This window comes from Carlito syrichta, unplaced genomic scaffold (genome assembly GCF_000164805.1).
Source record: "Carlito syrichta isolate Samal-C Ts95f unplaced genomic scaffold, Tarsius_syrichta-2.0.1 Scaffold301970, whole genome shotgun sequence".
In the NCBI taxonomy this organism is placed as follows: Eukaryota; Metazoa; Chordata; class Mammalia; order Primates; family Tarsiidae; genus Carlito; species Carlito syrichta.
Genome location: NW_007246066.1, coordinates 43,286 through 59,137, shown reverse-complemented (window position 1 = coordinate 59,137; position 15,852 = coordinate 43,286). Strand labels below are relative to the sequence as shown.

Here is a 15,852-nt window from a genome sequence, read left to right as displayed (position 1 = left end):
CTGCCACTTGTAACTAAAGACTAACACTGAAAAGAACCTCAGCAGAGAACAACAGAGCAATCCAGGTATGTACAGTATGGGTTTCCTAGGATGCCAATCACCACAGGTAAGAGTCCTACAGACCTCTCTGCCACCACAGATGCCTCTTCCCAGAGTCCTTACTTTGAAAAATTTTTAATCTGCCAAACAGCATTTATCAAGTAGAATTCATTTTTTCAAATATTTATTTGCAAAATAAATATTTAATTGAGAATCAGCTTTTTGATCAACACGAGAGTCAGTGTTACCACACTGACTGATATATTTCACTTCTAGCCAAAAGACTCAATGTTTTATTTCACCTTGCAGCTGGTAAAATGTAAATATCTGCCAGGAATTTTAAAAAACTATAAATATTGGGCAGACTTCTATTACATATGTCCCGAGGACTGAGATTTCCAGACTATATTATATGTTTTCTTTTGTTATAAAATTTTGTTAAGAAATACAACCATCTTAATTCTGTCTTCTACAGGAGCTCAAAATAGGAGTTCCACAGCCCAGGGGGATATGACAAACCTGCAATAGCTCAAGGTCTGAAAACAGTTTTCAAAACAAACTAAAATTCTAAAACCATAATGATTTTCTACACCTTATGTGTTACACACACTTGTGAGCCTAGGCCAAGCAAGAGAAAGGAAAAGAGGCATATCTGACAAGTCTCAAAGGAAAGATCTTCCTAGAATGCTCAGCAGCACTAAAGACAGAAAGAGAATCCAAAAAGTCAGCATAAGTGGCATGAAAGTTATATGCAAAAACAACAGGAGATGATTAGATGAGGTTCAAGAACAGAGAAAACATACTTCACACAAGAAGGGACGTCTCCCTCTTAAAGAAGTCTTGAATTTGTGAGTCCAGCAAATCTTAGACAGCATCTTCACTGGCAACAGGTAAATGGTTTGGTATTATTAATATATGCTTCCTAAGGGTCACATCTTCTTGCACTAACAGTGATGATGGACTAGAATGGTTGTGGCAGCAGAAGAGCCAGTCAGAAGAAAAATGTGGAAGATCTTCCAATATCACAACAGCCCTGAGTGGTCAAATCCATAGCACGATGTCTTAACTACGGGAACACATGCCAGGACCTTTCCCTGCTGTAACTCAAGAGATGCAAGTTGGAATAGATAACTGGCACTGTTTGAGCTTTGCACACAGAAGAGGCCAATAGATCCTTTTAAAGTAAAACAAAAACAAACATCCCAATGCAATTGCGAAATGATACATTCAAATAAAAACTTGCTTTTTTTTTTTTTTTTTTTTTTTGAGTTGTAGTCTCACTCTGTCGCCCAGACTGGAGTGCAGTGGCTGCTCCCGGCCACCACAGCCTTCACCTGCTGGGCTCCGGCGATCCTTCCGCCTCAGCCTTCCAAGTAGCCGGAATTACAGGCATGCGCTACCACGTCCGGCTGATTTTTTTGATTTATTGTAGAGATGAGGTCGCGCTGCCCAAATAAACTTACAATGTAAGTAGACAAGTCTACTGAACCTCAGAGAGCAACCCAGTGGAGTACAAAGAAAAATGTCAAGATCTGGACTTTGTATTTCCTGTATCCTGAGCATTCGGGACAGTGCTGTATCTATTTCATGCTCTGCACACCCACGTAAGCATAAGGTAGCAAAGATCCAGCCACTTCAGTAAAAACAAACACCAGTCTTCCAAAATTTTTACTCTTCTTTAACAATTTAACAGTAATGGTTGTTCAGTTCTACTCAGATATTCTGGACGATAACTCTAGAAACTCCGAGGTTGAAAGCAAGTTTAATAAAATGGTTCGCTATCGGTGCTACCAAACACTAGTTACAGAAGCCTTCGCGATCCTGAGACCTCCAACAAATCTGAAAAAACAACCCACTCGTGGATACAGCGTAAGCTACACAGGTTCCCCTAATGCGAAAATAATGCACATTATTCAAATGGGTTTCTTTAGCTGCCATGCTGATTCCCCTTGGGAACTTTCTTCTCCCTGCAGGAAAAGTGTTTGTGTCAGAGGTACAGATTGGAAACTCGTGACACCTCATTTATCCTCAGTTACGCGAAGGCAGTAGGAACCTAATTTGCTAGCACACTCCGCACTGACAATTAACTTCTCGGTGAACATTAAAACAATTAGGTAACGACGCACCCCGTCACATCTGTGTGCCTTCCTCGCCTACACCTGGTACCAATTAAGCCATCACCCTACGCTGTACTTTTTGCTGCAGTCCAATGGGTCATTCACGTATTCTGCCTGACATTTCGACAGATGTATTTTTAACCCATAAAACTAACGGGATCCCCACTTGTCAACAACATGGACAAAGTGGAAAATGTGCCCAGGTGGCAGCTGCATGACATTTCAGAACCCTGCCTGTGCAGCGGGGTAGAAGGGTCTGCCTCTATGTTTCACATAGTTTAAACGCAAACCATGGGAAAAGGCCAGTGCGTTTCTGCACCTCAGTTTGGAAACTCATCACTGTCAAGTGCAGGTGGGTGACTCAGGAGAACTCATGGAAAGGAATGCTGCTGTGCAGAAGGTAACATACAGCGTCAGTGAATACTAGGGCAGGACAGAGTGCTAAACCACTCAATGGCTTCATCACCACCCTCTCATTTCCAGCAGGGCTGTCTACCCTCCTTCACATAAAGTAAATCAAACACTGGAGCAGACAATAAATTGTTTTATAATAATTTTTATATGATTTCGTGACACTGTCATTCCCCAACTCAGGACCTGATCGCAGCAAAAATCAAATCTGCACATCAAACCTTTTTTATTTTGAGTCTCACTTTGTCACTCAAGCTATCCTCCCACCTCAGCCTCCAGAGTAGCTGGAACTTACAGGCGTGTGCCACCACACCCTGCTAATTAAATTTTTTTTAAAGAAAAAACATGTTTTCTAAGACCTATTTTAGCCATTTCTGTGCCTCTGTGCTCTCTTGTCCTGTTGGCATACTTAGGTTAGGACTTGACTGGGTTATCTGGATTACCTGATGACACATTCTCCTCATCAAGAGTGTGTTGCCTACCTATGTTTTAGTGAGGAAACCGATAAAAAGGATTATAAGGCCAAAAGGGGGAAAAAAAGGAAACCTGCTCATAATGCTGGGTTTTCTAATTACAGAACACAAACGGAAGCCTAAAAAAAGATTTTGGAGGGAAAAATATGTTCTCTGCTGGCTTTTTTGTTTTTTTAGAGTAAGATGCCCTATTTTCACTGTCATCACAGTGAGACACAATCTGCATGTTAATCCAGTTGCACCACGGCCCCAATATCCACCTGGCCCAAATATCCACCGGGTGAGTTACTACATCCACAGTAAACAGACGCCTCCACCTGGTGCAGGTACATCCCATCCTGACAACCTAGAAACCACTGGGGTTTTCCTTTCTTCAGAGATTCACCCTACTCATGGTAGGGAACACCCGTTGTCCCAAAGAGGATCCATATAAGCACACCGCTTTAAATGCTCCAAGAGTGGAATGTGCTGAGGCGGCTAAAGAAAACTTGTATTTTCCACGATCCCTAAAAATTGAGATTTTTAGGTGACATCTCAGACTTTATTTCCAGGCAATCTCTTAACATGTTCCTTAGGCAAAACCAGCTCCTCCTAGACCCTGTTCACCTTTGACAAATGTTGGATATCCTAACAGCAATGAAGTTAATAAGAGACTGAGATCAGTTTCACTGCTGACACAATGAGAACCTTCAGCTACTGCCTGCGCCTTGGCACTCAGACTCTCATTTCCACACCATCTACTGCAATTTGTATTTTAAAAAGAGGGAACCACGGCATCTGTATTAATTAAATGTGACAAATAACGCATTAATTGTTTTCCTACAAGTGTGGTGGGGGGTGGTGGGATTCCTTAAGCACCTTCTATGCTGTCTGCTACCTTTCTGGTCTGAGGTCTCCTAACCCTCTCCCTGTGAGGCAGCCACTAATATGACCATTTACAGATGAAACAGGGAAGGTACAAAAGGATGAAAAAGCATCACCTATGCAGCCAGAATTCCACTCAAGCCTGCCTCTGTCCAAAACCCATATTCCTTCTACTACCCCAGATGCAGCTGAGGTCCCCAAGGGCCTCTGAAAGTCAATGTAACAGTTAGGGGGGGAAAAGATATTTTTTTCTCCGAAGCAAACCTCATGTCTTACCTACTCCTTGTTTGTTATAACATTTACTGTTGCTTTGAGAAAAAGCAAAGTGACAGGTGGTCGGTTCTGAACTGCGATCTGATCCTGCCTCTGCCAATTAACTAGTCAAAAAGAGCCAGAGAAGAAAGGCACCTTATATTAAGTAAAGTGATGGTTATCATAACTACTTTTAAGTAAGTTCTAAATACAAACCCGTGGTGACTTCAGAAGTCAGTTATGGAGTGACAAAATGTTCCTTGGGTCACAATCTAAATCTCAACTCATTCACTGAGTATGTGCCCAGACATACCCAGCCTCCTTGACCTGGTCTCATTGACAAAATAATGCTTAGACTTTTGGGGGGTCAGAAACCCCTTCTGAAGAGTTATGCTCTCTCCCTAGAATTATGCAAAGGAGCACAGACCATAGCATTCTGTAGATAACTGTAGAGACCATTCGTGAACCCTAAGACCAAACACCCTCTGCTCTGGAGCCCTGCGGTCTCCTCCCTTTTCTAAACAGTGATCACATGGGGTTACGTATTTCAGTGTTTCACATTCAACAAATATTTAACTGTGGCATTAAAAAGGATCATTGCAAAATAACAGCAGGTATATGCACTGTCTCAATCAGTGTTTGAGAACATAGGTAGTGCTCCACAAGTATTTGTTAAATGAATCAAAGTACTTGAACACGTTATCAATCATATTTTTTTTAAAGCCATACAACTTTGTCAGTTCTCTACATCCATGTCATTCAAAGCAGATGTAGTTAAATGCTATTCCCTTCAGCCAAAACTTAATGCAAGTTATCCTTCCATTAATTGAAATATCTAAGTTAAATTTTTAACTATTATTGAATATTATTGAAGAATAATAATCTTTCTTCGGTCATTTTATATTTCTCTGCTCGAAAGCTACACTTCTATTTTTCAAAAGAAGTTTTCGGAATTAGAAAGAAATGAAACCTTAATTTAAAAATAACAGCTAAAAAACTTTAAAAGCCACAGCAAAACAAACCTCTAAAGAGTTACTAGCTTTATCAAGCATCCCTTTCAGAAATAAGAAACTTTAAGGTAGTTTTCGTATGTTTACTCTGTTTAGTACAGTCATGTGTCGCTTAACAACAGGACACACTCTGAGAAATGTGTCTTCAGATGATTTAGTCGTGCAAACATCAGAGTATACTTACACAACCTAGGTGTTGTAGCCTATTGCTCCTAGCCTACAAACCTGTACAGCATATTACTATCCTGAATACTGTAGACAACTGTAACACAATGGTATTTAGATGCCTCATCATCTACACAGAAAAACAGTAAAAATATGGTATTATCCTCTTATGGGAACTTTATCAAATATGCAATTCGTCGACAGAAATGTCGCAATGCAATGCATATCTGTACTTTCATTTTCTAGGTTTTACATTAAAACAGACTGCTTATGTCAAGGTTCGTTTGTTTTCCTATCATAAAAGCTGTAACTAGCAAATTGATTAATTTTGTCACTAAAAATAAACAAACACAAACTACCTACTAACCAGTTTTTAGGACCGCAGACAAAAATCCATACATACCCACATTCCCTCTGGGTCTAAGTCTCAGACTTCTGCACTTGACATAAATAGCAGGTTCAATATAAAAAGATGAGCAAGAAAAAAATAACAAGGAGACTTAGTCTAATTTACAGGCAAGGTTCTCAGAGTTGGGTCCAGGGACCCTAGAGGGTCTCAGAGACCCTCACAAATCTCAATCAGGGCAGATTTTCTTCCTAAACTTCAACTACAACAATGTACACAACAGATGAAATGCGAAGATGAAAGCTATCCTCTTTTAAGCCAGGCATTAAAGACATCTGCATACATGAAAAAAATACCACTCTTCCCACTAAAATTTTGTTTTGGAAAACATTCGCTTTTCATTAATGTGATTTATATTAACACCTAAGTAGCTCTGTATCTGTTTAACTGACTTTTAAAACTTGTTTTGTTTCTAACCTAGTAAATACTTATCATATAACCCAGATAAGCAAAAGTTCTTTGGCATCTTCAACAATTTTAACTCAAGGGTGTCAAGATCCTGAGACCATAGGGGTTTGAAAACCACCAGCCTATGGAAACTGACCTTAACAACTCACTGAGTAAAAGGAAAAAAAACCAAAACAAAACAGCAACAGCAGCACAGAGCAATCAACTGACTTCATCTGTCAAGGAAAATTAACTTCCTAGTCCAAACCACTCTATTAAATAGATGAGTACTATAACATTTGGAGCACGAATAGTATACATCATCACATTACCCATTGCTTCTCATATTCAATTTTATACAAAGTTTGAAAAGCTACTTAATTTTATAACTGCAGCAAAATCCCACTCATGTGGATAGTAAACAATTTAAGTCCTCTCCATGAACTGAATTAAAATGTTCAGGTTACAGTTCGTTTTCTCATTTTAATCATCATCACCCAAGAGTTTTCTGCAGTAGTTAGGCAAGAAAGACAGTATACATTCTTATTCTAAAGATACTCATTGAAATGGTCACTAAGGCTTGTCAAAAATTTGCTATGAAAAAGGATACTTGCCAGTAACACATAAGTCCACTGCATTCTGACTAGATGGTGCACTGACTGCTAAATCTAACTTGTGGATTTAAAAATAATCCACAGCTGCCCCAAACTCAAGAACTATTTTGTACTTCTTCAAGTGGACAACTAATCCCCCTCCCTCCATCCACTCCAATGAGCCTATGAGTTAAGCACTTGCATGTATTTTCGATCAGAAACACAAATAAAAGATTGTCAGACACACTCAGAAATACAGAAACACACAGAAGTAGCTTAAACATGCAAACCTCTGTCTATTCATGCCCTGGCATTTCAGAGAGGCACATACCATGTAGTATCACTTCCACAATTGTGATACTAAGAAGCTGTAGAACTTCTAGTCTTGCGTCTTCTTGTATTTGTGTCACTTCTCCTCAATTCTGAGAAGGGTTTTGCTGCGTGCCTACATAGCTCTAATTGCAGATATTTGTCCCATATGCCTTACATGTAATATACACTCAATGGATATACAGTCATTTCAGGTGCAGCAAGAGTACTAAGGAAAAAAGTTAAATTAGATAAAGGTCTCAAAGCTAGAATAACTTCAAAACATATAGACGCCTAAAGGATGTGTGGGCTTTCCTCGTACATCTTCTGCCATTTGTGCTCTGGTCCAGGACGAGATTTTTAAAACCTAATACTCTACTGAATGAACATGGCAGAAAAGATGACTAGCTACCCTTTCTTTTAACCATTCCCCACATACATCTGGTTATGTGAAGTATATACCAACATCTTTTTCAAAGATAATTTTTAAAGTAGCTGCTATTCTACACAGAAGAGGGAGTAAAAAAAAATCCTAAATTTTTCAAGCAGAAATAAGATTTAAAAATCTTCCCTCTCAAACTCATAACAAAAAAGCTATCAGGATGATTAAAAGTTTAGTATCTATTTGTTACCATAAGATAGTCAAATTACTCCTAGGTTCAGAAAGAAGGAAAAGAGGTGAAAACCTGTAGATTATCCTAGCTGAAAAAGAGCCACATACTATCTGCTCCCCAACATTTGAGATATGCATTTTAGGCACAGGCCTCACCACAGCCAAATGGCTGGTGCATGTACAAATCAAACATGCATCACATAAAACGAGTGTTATTTAGGCTGGTGAGGACATGAACTATCACACCCCTGTCTGATGAATTTCCTTAGAGCTTACTCAAATGCTTAGTTCTTAGATCTAAAATAGATTTAAGTTCAAGTTCACACTTCAAGGACAATTATGCAACGAGAACTAGACATGGAAGCCTAGCAACTAAGATGCACTCACAGAGGATAATGAATGGTTTAGGAAAAAATAATACATTACTACCCAACTTCACATGCAGATTGGGATCTCTTGCCTGTAAACTGATTTCAGATATAAAAATGAATATTCTTTTAAACTACAGGCAACCAGGACTTGGAATGAAACAATAAATGTTTTCTAAAGTGGGTCAGGGGCACATATAGATCAAAGTGTATTTCTACCAAATGAGTAATCTTAGCAAACAGTTTCACCTCCAAACCACACCCCTCTCATCTGTTGCAAGTTTTATTTAAAAAAAAAACAACAGAAAAAAAACAAGGGTAAGGAGAGGGGCACATGAAAAAAGAATTTTTTTTTAAAGAAAGAAAAGTAAAAGCAAAACACCAGGTCACCAAGAAAGGGAGAGTGTGTGTGTCTGTCTGTGCAGCACAGGGAAGTGTTGTCGACAGGGACCGTGTGTGTGGCAGGCGTTTGAGTACTTACTGTGCCCGGCTCTCTGTCTGCTCCCGAGGTTACCAAGAAACGCACAGACATGCCCGTTCAGACACAGAGGCAAGAACAGAAATAAAAAAAAGGGGGGAATAATTAGAACACAAGCCCCAAACAGTTTTAAAAATGGCTTTTATTTATATAAGTCATTGCACATTCCTAATACAGTGATTTCCTGAAAATTACAGTATTTTGTAAACATAAGATTTACAGTTTAACCATACACAAAGCCTATTTTTTTTTATTTCTTGACAGAATAAATTACTTTTCTTCAAAAAATTAGTCAAGTGCAATTTTGCCCAATATTTAATGCATACTAGAATTAAAGCCTATGAAACTAAGTAGTAACAGATGCAATTATCAAACCTTTCATTTGAACACATTCACTTTCAAATTTAACTTCTTATTTCGCCCCATTTAACAACATTACTTTCTTTGAAAATTACCCAATTAAGCAGTTAACAGTTTTCCATAATATGGTACAGGCCACTGGCATTAACTAGGCAGTTGCCAAGATGTCAAGATGCCTGCAATCTAACAGATGCCCACGGCAAACCCTGAAAACTTCCAGGGTGACCTGTGTTTCAGTGGAAAGCTTTGCGACAGTTCCTCTTATCTCATTGTTTGCTCTCTGTATAGGTTGGGGCTTTCTTTAGCGATGCACACAACTTTGCAGCACTGTATGAGTATGAGGACAAAGTCCTAATCTGGCTTGCCCGGCCTCTCACCTCTGTGGTGCTCTGCATCATGGTGCTTCTTGTCATCTTTTATTGCCAAGTGAGACTGCCCACTCAGAGCACTAGACAGCGCAAGAAGGCCAGCACTGCCCCCGAGGGGCGGGATTCCAGGAGGCTGAAGTCCTGAAGGGTGAGGCGTTAGGGGAACTGGGGGTCCGTGGCCATGAGAAAGATGCTGAGCTTGCAACTGCTGCTGCTGTTGGTGGAGGTGAAAGAGGAGGAAGAAGAGGAGGAAAAGGAAGAGGAAGAAGAGGAGGAGGAGGAGGAGGTAGTGATGGTGGTGGTGATGGCGGTGATGGTGGTAGAGGCAGCATCCAAGGAAAAAACAGACATGACAGGAGAAGATGGAGGAGACACAACGGAAGGTTCAACATACACACAAAGGGAGCCAAGAAAGAGACGGGGAGGAAAGAGAAAAAAATGCCATTAGTGCTTTCAGTTCATCAAACGCTGTCACCCACTCAGTTACGTCTCCCCACCTTCCCCCAGAACAGTCCTCACATCTACACTGTCACTTGCTGGTATAACTCACCCCAAGAGGGGAGCTGCTCATGATTCAGCAAGACTGGCTACATTAGTTAGGAGCTCACACGTGAGTTAGTTCCATCTCTAAGCGCCTCCAGGGACGAAATCCAGTATGTCATTGACTCCAAGATGCCTCAGATTTTAAGACTCAGCCCGATTTCAGAGAGGTTAAAATGGGGGAAAGGGGCGATATGCAATACAATAACCACAGTAACCACACTCTCAACTACTCCCCAGTTATCCAGTGACTCCATTTTACCCCTACATTCTTGCATTAACTTACCACAGTGTTAAGATGAGACAAAATCAAAACCTTCAACGAACAGAATTCAGAAAGAAAGAACTAGCACCTGGGTGTCTCTAATGCACCACCCAGGCACTTGAACATCCTTATTTCACCAAGCCCTCTCTCAGCACCGTGAGAAAGTACTCATATTCTTGTTTCTCAGAAGGAACAGAGGCTCAAAGGCATTGAGTTTTTTGCTGAGGTTCCCTTCCTACACAGGAGGGGCCTGCAGGCAGCACAGAAAGGACCTTTACCGCTGCTCGCTATTTACTACACCCCCATATACAGAAGGAGGGGACTTCGGGTATCCGAGCTTTGACAGCTGGAAGAAACTCTTTAGAGACTCAACTTTGTTTACCCTGTCCCTTCTCCTAAGTCTCTAAAACCCACCCATTGTAGGTTACGGATAAAAACACTGAGACCCGGAGAGGTTAGGAACCTTGACAAGGAAAAGTTCTACTGTAGTATGGACCCCAGCCTGTGCCCCAAGTCCCTGCTCCCAAATGCCTTTCCCATGACTCTACTGTGCCCCTTCGCTTAACACATTCCAGAAATTATAAGCTCATTTGCATTAGACAGCATCACTACTCTCATATTTTATATTTAAAAGCATGTTGTAGGAAGTGAAAAACTATCCAAGAAATGGCCCCGGCACCATGAATCTGGCCACATTTCAGCTGTCCCAACATAAAACTCATTTTTGATGAGACAGTAAAAACGATTAAAGCTCAATTTCTGAGGTGTAATGTTAGAAAATTCTTCAGATTCTGATTTGTGCTCACTTCCCTGGGACTCAATTACTCTTTTTATTTATTACCCTCCTGCGTGTACTGAATATATTAAATCTTCACTCCAGATCTTCAGCAATTCCCACCCAGCCCACTGTTTTTTTAATGGAATCCCAAACACGCTTTCTACCCTTTGAGAGTAAGAGAAAACAGCATCTTAAAACCAGAAATCGGCATCTGCCATAATTTTATAATAAATTTTCAACCGCTCCTAGCATCTTCAAAGGAAAAATCTTTAGGAGCCAACCTTCTTTTCAAACTTCCATTCCTTCCAAAGAGAGCATAGTTCTTAATTAGACAGAAAATGAAAAGGGGGGTGAGGTCAGAGTGGGCAGCATTCATGGTATTCTTGGCAAGTATTTATAAACTACTCATTCACCATTTGGGATCATAATAACAATTTCTTTACGCACAAAATCACCTTCCTGTCATCCCAAAGACACTAATTCTTGCTCTGTCACCTTTTAAGAGCTTGGCGATAGTGAGACATAAAACTGAAGAAGCTTGCAGCGGCATCACGGTCCACTAGGCATGCTCATTAGCACTTAATTAGGAACTAGACACCTGCCATAAGAAATGTGCTCGGAGAAGGATGAGGAACAGGTCTGCCCTACCAGCAATTATTATCATTACTTGGAGAGTAAGAACTATGTCCGGCTTCTGGGGGGGTGGGAATGCAGTGATGCATACACAAGCAAGTGCAGTGGGGTAATTAAGCACGGCACTAATTAAAAGAAGATGAGAGAGGCTAAGCAGAGGGGAAGGAATCTAACTATAGGGTAGAGGACAGCACCCTCTCACCCCTCCCTGCGTCCTCCACTACCCCCAAAATCCAGAATGGATGATCACAAGATGACTTCGGAGGTGGAATTTCATGTCAGAACACACCCACTCAGATAATATTTGGATACACAGGAAGAAAAAAGACACCCCCCCCAAAAAAAATCCAAATTAGCTTTCAGAAAGATAAACTAGAAAGCAGGCTCTGATATATTAGTGAAAGGAGGGGCTAGTTTATATGATACAGGGGATTCGCCTCAGCTATGACGTAAACCTATGTGGTTAAACCCAACAGTGAGGTTGACATCTATCAACACCACATTCAACAGCCAACCTGGCCACGGGAACCCCCACTTCCATCCTGCTCTGGCCTTCCAGGGCCCTTGAAGAAAGAGCTCCTTGTCTGTTATTAGAGGTAACTGGATTCTTCCAGCCTTAAGAAAAATCCTGTCAAGTTGAAAAGAGTACTAAGTAGCAATCAGATGAATCACAACTGCTGTGGTTCCAGGAAATGTGGACATCATATTACCTCCCATTCTACTTCTGTTCCTTCTAGGCAGTGCTCCTAGAGAATGTCTGCATGGCCAACCCCTGGACTGAGTGCAGAACACACCCATGGCAGGGAAGGTGGGCATCATGGCTGCCATTCCACAGATGAGACTGGCTCCAAGTGAAAGCCTTGCCACAGGACTCAGCCAAAATGAGGGCTACAAACCTTTTGTTTTCTAGAACAGCATCTCCCCTGTAACCCCAGCGGCCCAGTCATGTTCCCAAGTGCAAGCAAGGAAGAAAGCAATCTCTTTCTCCACCAAAGACTTCCCATTTCCTCCCTGCTCAGCTAGCAAGATGCTCGGGAGCACACAATACACTGTAGCCAGAGACAAATCCACCTGCACCATCAGGCCTTTATGACAGTGACAGGTGGGGGTTTCTCAGACTGCATGAGCACCAGTTCTCCCGTCCTCACCTCTCAAAGCCTGTTCCTAAATCTGAAAAGGGAAAAAGGAGGGTATCACGTGCTCCCAGCTCTCTTCCAAGGAAGTGTGTAAAGAAGGATCGAGCCTAAACAGAGATGCCCCTGGCTTTTCTCAGAAGTTGATGCCTAAAACTATAAATAAAAAGTACCATCTCGAAAATAAAACATTTATTTAAATGGATAAAGGGTACCTATCTGGAAGAGTACAACAGCTAACTCCAAAAGGGCAGCCCACACTTATCTCTTCTGTCCTCAGAAGAACATTTTTCCAACAGGGCTTACCAGAGACAATCTGGTACCCATCATCTTCACCAAAAGGAAAAGGCATGCATGCTACTTAAAAAATACACTTTAGAACAAATGTGACACTGACATTAGTAAACAGCCAAAGACCCAATGCCTCTATCAATTAGGGGAATTTAAATGTATCTGGTGCCTCTATGACCAAACCTGCCCCTATCATTTGGAAGACTACAAGATGTTTTTCAACATGACAGCAAGTGTAGGGAAATTCATCCTTCTAGTCAGTCATCAGTTTATAGTAATCAGAAGTTATTTTGAAAATCAATTATTGCAGATTGATAACACACAGAATACAGAAGCAAAACAGTTCGTACAACTAGGAGAAAAAGTATTTCTGATGTGCAATGGTGGTTTTTAGCAATGTGGCTGGTTTCTCAACCTATCAGTCTAGACCACTGGTTCTCAAACAGTGCCAATTTTGACACCTGCCCCAGCCGCCCCAGGGACATTTGGCACTGTCTGGAGAAATTTATGGTTGTCATGCTGGGGGGGCGCCAGGGAGTAGAGTACTACTGGCATCTAGTGGGTTAGTGGGTATAGGCCAAGGAGGCTGTAAAACTCTCTACAATGCACAGGACATCCCTCCACCGCAGAGAATTATCCAGCCCCAAATGTCAACAGTGCTGGGGCTGAAAAACTAGTCTAGTAAGCTGGAATTCTGTCCCATTATATTAGAATTCATGTTCTTATATGCCAAGTGACTTGCCAAATGATTGTTTAAAAAAATAAAACTTCTCAACAAGCATTCATTGTTCCTTCATCACCATCTGAGTACCCAGTTGCAACTCATGCTTTTTTAAGCTTATTCCACTAACAACTGCAAAATTAGGAAAAAAAAAAAAACACCCAAAATTTATATTTTAACAAAACAATTTGAAAAAGAGTTACACTGGGAACTTTCACATATTAGTGTTCTGATGTCTCAAAGGGAATTATGGAATGGTTTAGGTTTGGGAAGAAAAAGATAAATGTACTTGCTCTAAATGAAATAATCTGAATTGGCAGAAAGAGACAAATAAAACAAACACCAAACCCTGAGTTAATGATACCGAAAACCCACAAGGAATAAAGTAACCTCATCCATATCAAACAACAACCACGCATTCAAAATTTTAATTCACATCTTACTTAGTGCAGCTTGGGTCAATTATGTTCCTATAATGAAACTGACTTTGCTGTTTACATTCAGAGCTTTATTGGAGTGATGTAGTGGTCTACGTTTCTGTTTCTAAAACACAGGTGTCGCACATGGTTCGTCACCATTAAGCTGCCTGTACAACTGGGAAGGACACCAGTATGAAAAAAAAGGCCGATGTCCACTGGATGTTAAGCTCCGTACCCTCAACCACTGAATCAAATGTCACCCACTCTATAACCCCAAGAAAAAGTATATCAAAAAAACTATGTCACAAAAATCACAAACTTTACCCAACCTGAAATAACACCATGCCCCTAAATGGCATCTAATGCTAAGAACGACAGTAAGTGGCAGTTATAGCACTTGGTATTTAAACACGTTTAAAAGGGGACAAAAATGTGAGAAGGAGCATTTGTTGACAGTTCTCTCCAAATCACTTTCCCTTGATTTCTGCTATTTCCATGTTCTTTAGAACACTCAGTTCTTATCTTGGAAGGCTGTAGAAAAAAGAAAATTGGTGTGCTACATAAACAAGTGGAAAAGCACTGTCTGGCAGCAGAAACATCAAGGACACTGCTACCTCCCATTATGTGAACGGCCTCTCACGAAAAGAAGGGCAAGGGTGATAAAACAGGTAGGAGCTGCTTACTGGAGCCAAGAATTTTCCAGCCACTTGAAGACAATAATAAAAAATAAAGTGACAATCCACTGAAAGGCCCCATCTCAATGCAGGAACGCACAGAAAATGACATACAGGCAACCTAAGGAATGAGAGAAAACATTTGCAAACCATACATCTAATAAGAGCTTCAACATCCAAAATATTAGGTTGATGTGTAAGTTCACAGCTTGTTTTTGGCAGGGCAACGCTGTGGTGTTTGGAGTTTATCGTTTGTCATCTGGAGTGACAATGCTGTGCTTGTGAATACGCCTTGCATTTTGCAGATTTGAAGAAAGTTATTGCTATTTGTGGACTAAAGAAGATGGAGTGTCAAGTGGAAAAAAATGAACACTTCCAACATACTCCTCTGTTTGCATTTAACAGAGGAGTAAAGAAGTAGAGGTGGCTTGAAACATTTGTACCACGTACAGGGAGAATGCCACTGGGAAAAGCACAGCAAAAAAAAAAAAAGGTCTAAGCATTTCAAAGAGGGCTTTGATGAAGATCATTCAAAATAGTGGAAAAACGGCCAGGCGCAGTGGTGCATGTCTATAATTTCAGCACTTTGGGAGGCTGAGGTGAGAGGACTGCCTGAGCCCACGGGTTTGAGACCAGCCTGGACAACTTGGTGAGACCTCATCTCTACAATAAATCAAAAAATTAGAAGGGTGTGGTGGCGCATGCCTCTAATTCCAGCTTGGAAGGTTGAGGTAGAAGAATCACCTAAGTCCAGCAGGTCGAGGTTGCAGTGGCTGTGAGCACGCCACTGCACTCCAGTCTGGGTGACGGAGTGAGACTCCAACTCAAAAAAAATAAAAAGTAAAAAAATAAGTAAGTGCAAAAACGCTATTAACTTATGCATCAATCCACTACAAAAACCTCAAACTAAAAATAGGGTAAAGGACCTAAACAGACAGAGCTCCAAAGAAGACATACAAGTGGCTAACAGGTATACAAAAAAATTATCAATATCATTAATCACCAAGGAAATGCAAATCAAAACCACAATGGAATATCACTCACAACTATTAGGATGGCCAGCATCAGAAAGACAAGAGATTAGAATTGGTGAGGGTCTGAAGAAAGGGGAATCCCTTTTACACTGATGTTAAGAATATAAACGGCCAGTCGCAGTGGCTCAAGCCTGTAATCCCAGCACTTTGG

The 15,852-nt window shown here is 40.8% G+C and overlaps 1 protein-coding gene across 16 annotated transcripts in view; it reads right to left on the bottom strand.

Moving 5' to 3' along the window:
• TLE1 (transducin like enhancer of split 1) overlaps positions 1 to 15,852 on the bottom strand; it is a 97,723-nt gene that overhangs the window by 38,586 nt on the left and 43,285 nt on the right. For 5 of the 16 annotated variants that reach the window (XM_021711264.1, XM_021711273.1, XM_021711270.1 and 2 more), the window contains one exon: positions 9,223 to 9,424. The exons of 1 other annotated variant lie outside the window; for it this stretch is intronic. In XM_021711264.1, coding sequence (XP_021566939.1) covers positions 9,223 to 9,424 — 202 coding nt within the window. Of the gene's footprint in view, positions 1 to 8,488; positions 8,506 to 9,206; positions 9,428 to 15,852 lie in introns of all 16 variants that reach the window. 10 more of the 16 variants (XM_008055840.1, XM_021711259.1, XM_008055841.1 and 7 more) reach the window with 3 other exon arrangements.